We start from the raw sequence: 5,000 nt of genomic DNA, 5'->3' as shown, positions 1-5,000 counted from the left end.
CTCCCATCCCAGATACCTCCACCCCCATGATCCCCCCAGTAGGTGTGCAGGCCGTGGCCCTCACCTCCGACTCCGTGCGGGTCAGCTGGGCCGACAACTCCATGACCAAGAACCAGAAGGCCTCCGAGGTCCGCTACTACTCCGTCAAGTGGAAGACCAGCCACTCCACCAGCGGCAAGTTTAAGGTATTGTAGCTATTATATTACGCTACATTAGCCCACACATTTATCCAACGCAGCTTTTTATGGTACAAGTCTGATCTGTCAAGTCAAGTGGAAGTTTGGCCTCTCCACCGGTGGAAAAAGTTTTGGCCTGAGTTGCACAAGCATATTCGTTTAGACTGCTTTTATTCATGTAATAGTTTTGATTGAACTTCCAGTTACATTGCATTACAGTCAACTGACATGTTCATCCAAAACGACTTGCAGTGATTATGGTACAGTAGCTCAGGTCTACTCCGTCAAATGGAAAACTAGCCACTCCACCAGTGGCACGGTCAAGGTAGGTTTGGCCGAAGGAATCTCCATTTGTTTAAACTATCTTGATTCAGCCTCCGATGTGAGATGGTATTGGTATCTGCCACTCCAACAAATGCCAAGGTCAAGGTATTTGCATCCCATTACAGTTGGCTGACACTTTTATCCAAAGTGACCTTCAGTTATTTCGGTGCAGGTTATTGATTAAATTGAATTCTTGGAGGGTATGGGGTCAGGTGCCTCACTAAACGACACTTCAGCCATGAATGAAGGTGTCGGAAGACTACACACACTCTTCCTGCTAGTAAGGGTTCAAACCTGAACCTGTAACCAGAGATTCTTTAAGTATCTCTCCACTCTATCTTCTGTCACTGTGTTTCTGTTGTTTGTGAAAGTCCGGCCTGAGTTACACAAGACATCTGTACATGTTTAAACTGTTTTGATTCAGTGTACGATGCGAGATGGCATTTATATGTACAGAACCGAATTAAGGCTTTAGTGCAATACACACCAATTATGTTTTGGAGAGTTTTGAACATTTGGACACATTAACTTTGGTTTTCGACTGTAATGGCGACCAGCTGTTGGTGTATTTCTAGTTTCCAGTTTTGACGACTCCCACTGTGCCCTTTTGTTACGGCGCCCAGGTCAAACACGCAGCTGCCTTCAGCACCAATATAAAAAGTACTCTCGTAATGTTTTGCTTGTAGCATACGCTACATAAGCTCATTTTCTGTCCCCGTCTGTTCTCTTCTCCGCTAGCGGCCTGCGAGTGACCTCTGGCCGCTTTGCCTCAGTGCGCAAGCGATCTGTTTTAACACGGTGTGATGTGTGACCTTAACCCAGCTTGATCTGTCCTCCTCTCTCTCTCTCTCTCTCTCTCTCTTTCTTTCTTTCTCTCTCTCTCTCTCTCTCTCTCTCTCTCTCTCTCTCTCTCTCTCTCTCTCTCTCTCTCTCTCTCTCTCTCTCTCTCTGTGCGCTCTCTAATCTATAGACACCAAAGTTAACCTGTCCTGTCCTCCTCTTCTCTCTCCTCTCTGTTCTCTCCAGTCTGCAGACACCACAGCCCTGAGTCACACGGTCACCGGCCTCAAGCCCAACACCGTGTACGAGTTTGCCGTGCGGGTCACGAAAGGTCACAAGTCGAGCACGTGGAGCATGACAGCACATGCCACCACCTACGAAGCAGGTGAGTGGTCGGACCCGTAGTGGTCCCATTCCTTTGCTATTAACTGCACCATTTTATATATTTTTTTTCTATTTGGACATATTTTCCATCTTAATATGTGTGTTTCTTACTGTACTCTCTTTGTCTCTCGCTTTCTCATTCACATTTTTTTCTCGTTCTCGTTCTAGTTCTCTCTTACTCTCTCTCTCTCTCTCTCTCTCTCTCTCTCTCTCTCTCTCTCTCTCTCTCTCTCTCTCTCTCTCTCTCTCTCTCTCTCTCTCTCTGCTTCTGCTCCACTCTCTCACCCTTTTCCCTTAATAAATCATGTATTCACAGCTCCGCTGCTTGGCTAATATGCCCACAAATGAGCCGTTAAAATCCACCACCTCTCTGACATTCAAAACAATTACCGGCAACATTTTTTTAAAAAAAAGAGAAAAAGACAGAATTCATATTAATAGACAGGAACACAAGTTTTGTTTTTACCAAAAGTTGAAGCGTATTAAGGCTGCAGACTGCGCCACCACCACAGGAATAGGCCAAGTACCGAGGGAAGCCTCTGTCTGTCTGTGTTTGTGTTTGTGTTTCTGTCTGCGTACATGTGTGTCTGAGTCGAAGACTTTCCCAATTAATTAAAGAGCCGAGCACTAATGACCGAAGTGTCTTGGGGCCTGCTCATAGGACAAGCCCACCGCACGTCAACCACCCACCCACCCCCCACTGTGAAACTCTATGCCACTCATTACATCCAATGTGCTTACGCTTAAATAAACAACGACCTTTCTGTCCTCCACAGGTAATCTATCACAATTACATTTGAACCAGCCATTGCCTCTGTGACTTTTTCTCTCCTTGCCTCATTTCACTAACCCCCCCTCCCCCCCTCCCTTTGCTGGAGGGGTTGGTCGACAGACAGACACCATAAAGCATATGCTCCGTATTCAAGCAGACATAAGACAATTAGGCAGATACCTCTCTGTTGTCTTTGTGCCTGCGTCACGTTTTAAAATGGAGCTCCTCTAATGTTGACCAGATGTGTTCACACACGACGCAACAACGTGAGGCATTTGATTAAGCTCACTTACTACAAAGGTAACTTCAGAAGCTATTTCAAAGTATGGACCGAATAAAAGAGGAACGTGGTGGTGGTGAGGTACAATTTGTGAGTGTGTGTGTGTGCGTGTGTATGCACGCGCGCCTGTGTGTGTTCTATTTGAACGAAGAGGGGGTTTGGTGGTCCTCATCCAATTAATTCTCATTTCGGAAATGTGACTAATTTTGATCATGGCACGCGTGTCATGGCGTCACCTGGGGGGAGTTGAACGAACAAATGACTTTTCCGGGAGAAACATGCCTTGAGAAAATGTGCCTTTTGTCAGGAGTAGTGAGATGGTGGCTGGTGGTTGCAGTGATGGGGACGGTGGTAGTGGGGGGGTGGGGTGGAGGGGGGAGGGCGACATTTTCTGTCCAGCCCTGCGGCTTAATTGTGGCTTACTGTAATTCAGGGCTTAATTGAACCCTCAAATGAGCAGCGTGACAGAATTAGGGCCACACTGGAGCCACAAATCTAAACCCAGCTGTTACTCATTCTCTCTCTCTCTCTCTCTCTCTCTCTCTCTCTCTCTCTCTCTCTGTCTCTCGCTCTCTTTTATATCAGTCGGACTCACAAAGACTCACACACACACACACACACACACACACACACACACACACACACACACACACACACACACACACACACACACACACACACACACACACACACACACACACACACACACACACACACACACACTCACAAACTCTCTCTGTCTATCTTGCCCTTCCCTTACCTTTCGCCCTCCTTCTTTCTGTCTCTTGCTATTTATATTACTCTACCTCAAATATTGTCTTTCTCTATCTTACTGCTCATCCCTTTCTCCCTCTCCTATTCCTCTCTCTATTTCCCTCTGTCTTTTTCCATTTTTTCCTTTCACTTACTTTCTCTCTGTCCCTGTCTGTCTCACCTCAATTACCCTTCCTTTTTATCTATCTCTGTTTTTGGCTATTGCTATTCAGGTTTTTTTTGTGCTGTATATGCAAGGTTGTTGCGTGCGTGAAATGATAATGCAAACAGTAACCATAAATCTCACACCGCCTTCTCTTCTCACCCCCACCACACCATTCCTCTTTCTCCTTTCCTCTCTGCTCTCTCCTCTCTCTTCTCTTCCATCTCCCCTCTCTACTCTCCTCTCTCAACTGTCTTCTCTCGTCTCTCGTCGTTCCTCTCTCCTTTCTCACCTCTCCTCTCTCCTCTCTTCTCTCCTTCTTTTCTCTCTTCTCTACTCTATCCTCTTTCCCCTCTCCTCCCTCTTCTCTCCTCTCATCTCTACCCTCTCCCCTCCACTCTCCTCTCTCCCCTCCTCTCTACTCTCTCCCCTCCCCTCCTCTCTACTCTCTCCTCTCTCCCCTCCCCTCTCCCCTCCCCTCTCCCCTCTCTTCTCTACTCCCACCCCCTGCAGCTCCTAGCTCAGCCCCTAAGGACCTGACGGTGATCAGCCGGGAGGGCAGGCCTCGCTCCGTCCTCATCAGCTGGCAGCCCCCCTTGGAGGCCAACGGCCGCATCATCGGTAGGCTATAGTCTTGAATAATGAATACTCATGCATTTGCAGAACTTTTACACCCACAGTACACAATGGAGATAGACATGAACCAACACACACAGTATTGTATATACACACATACACACTCAGCAGCCATTTCATTAGGCACGCCTTTCCAACTGCTCATGGACGCAAATGTCTCATCAGCCAATCACATGGGGGCAATTCAATGCATTTAGGCATGCAGACATGGTCATATCGATCTGATGCAGTTCAAAACTAGCATCATATTTGGGAAGAAAGGGGATTTAATAATAAATGACGGTCAGAAATTATGATCACAAAAATATGGATCCACCCTGCCTTGTATCAGCGATTCAGGCTGGTGGTGTAATGGCATAGGGATATTAACTTGGCACAACTTGGGCCCCTTAGTACCCATTGACCTTTTTTGGAAAACCACCTTCTACCTGAGTATTGCATGTAGTTATGCCAGTTCTGGGGTGAGTTTCTCAAAAGAGAAGTTGTTAGCCTGTTAGCAACTTCGGTAGTTACCAATGGGAAAATGCATTGAAAACAGCAAAGTAGCTACTGTAGTTAGCAACTTTGGTTTTGAGAAATTCACCCCTGAAGGCCAAAGGGGGTCCAACCCAGCACTACAAGATGTACCTCATGACAGGGTCGGTGAGTGTCTGAAGGCATCAATGAAAGACCAGAGTCATTGGTATTGTAGGCATACGTATTGCGCAAACCAGAATGAGGGAAGTTTTTCAT

General features: G+C 46.7%; 1 protein-coding gene across 1 annotated transcript in view; it reads left to right on the top strand.

Annotated features, from left to right (window-relative positions):
• Positions 1-5,000, top strand: part of dcc (DCC netrin 1 receptor) — a 357,856-nt gene that overhangs the window by 269,994 nt on the left and 82,862 nt on the right. Inside the window, exons 17-19 of the mRNA XM_063210977.1 lie at positions 13-185; positions 1,527-1,665; positions 4,146-4,253. Coding sequence (XP_063067047.1) covers positions 13-185; positions 1,527-1,665; positions 4,146-4,253 — 420 coding nt within the window. The remainder of the gene's footprint in view (positions 1-12; positions 186-1,526; positions 1,666-4,145; positions 4,254-5,000) is intronic.

This window comes from Engraulis encrasicolus, chromosome 11 (assembly GCF_034702125.1).
Source record: "Engraulis encrasicolus isolate BLACKSEA-1 chromosome 11, IST_EnEncr_1.0, whole genome shotgun sequence".
In the NCBI taxonomy this organism is placed as follows: domain Eukaryota; kingdom Metazoa; phylum Chordata; class Actinopteri; order Clupeiformes; family Engraulidae; genus Engraulis; species Engraulis encrasicolus.
Note: the sequence above shows the minus strand (reverse complement) of the source record. Positions and strands in the feature narration are given on the sequence as shown.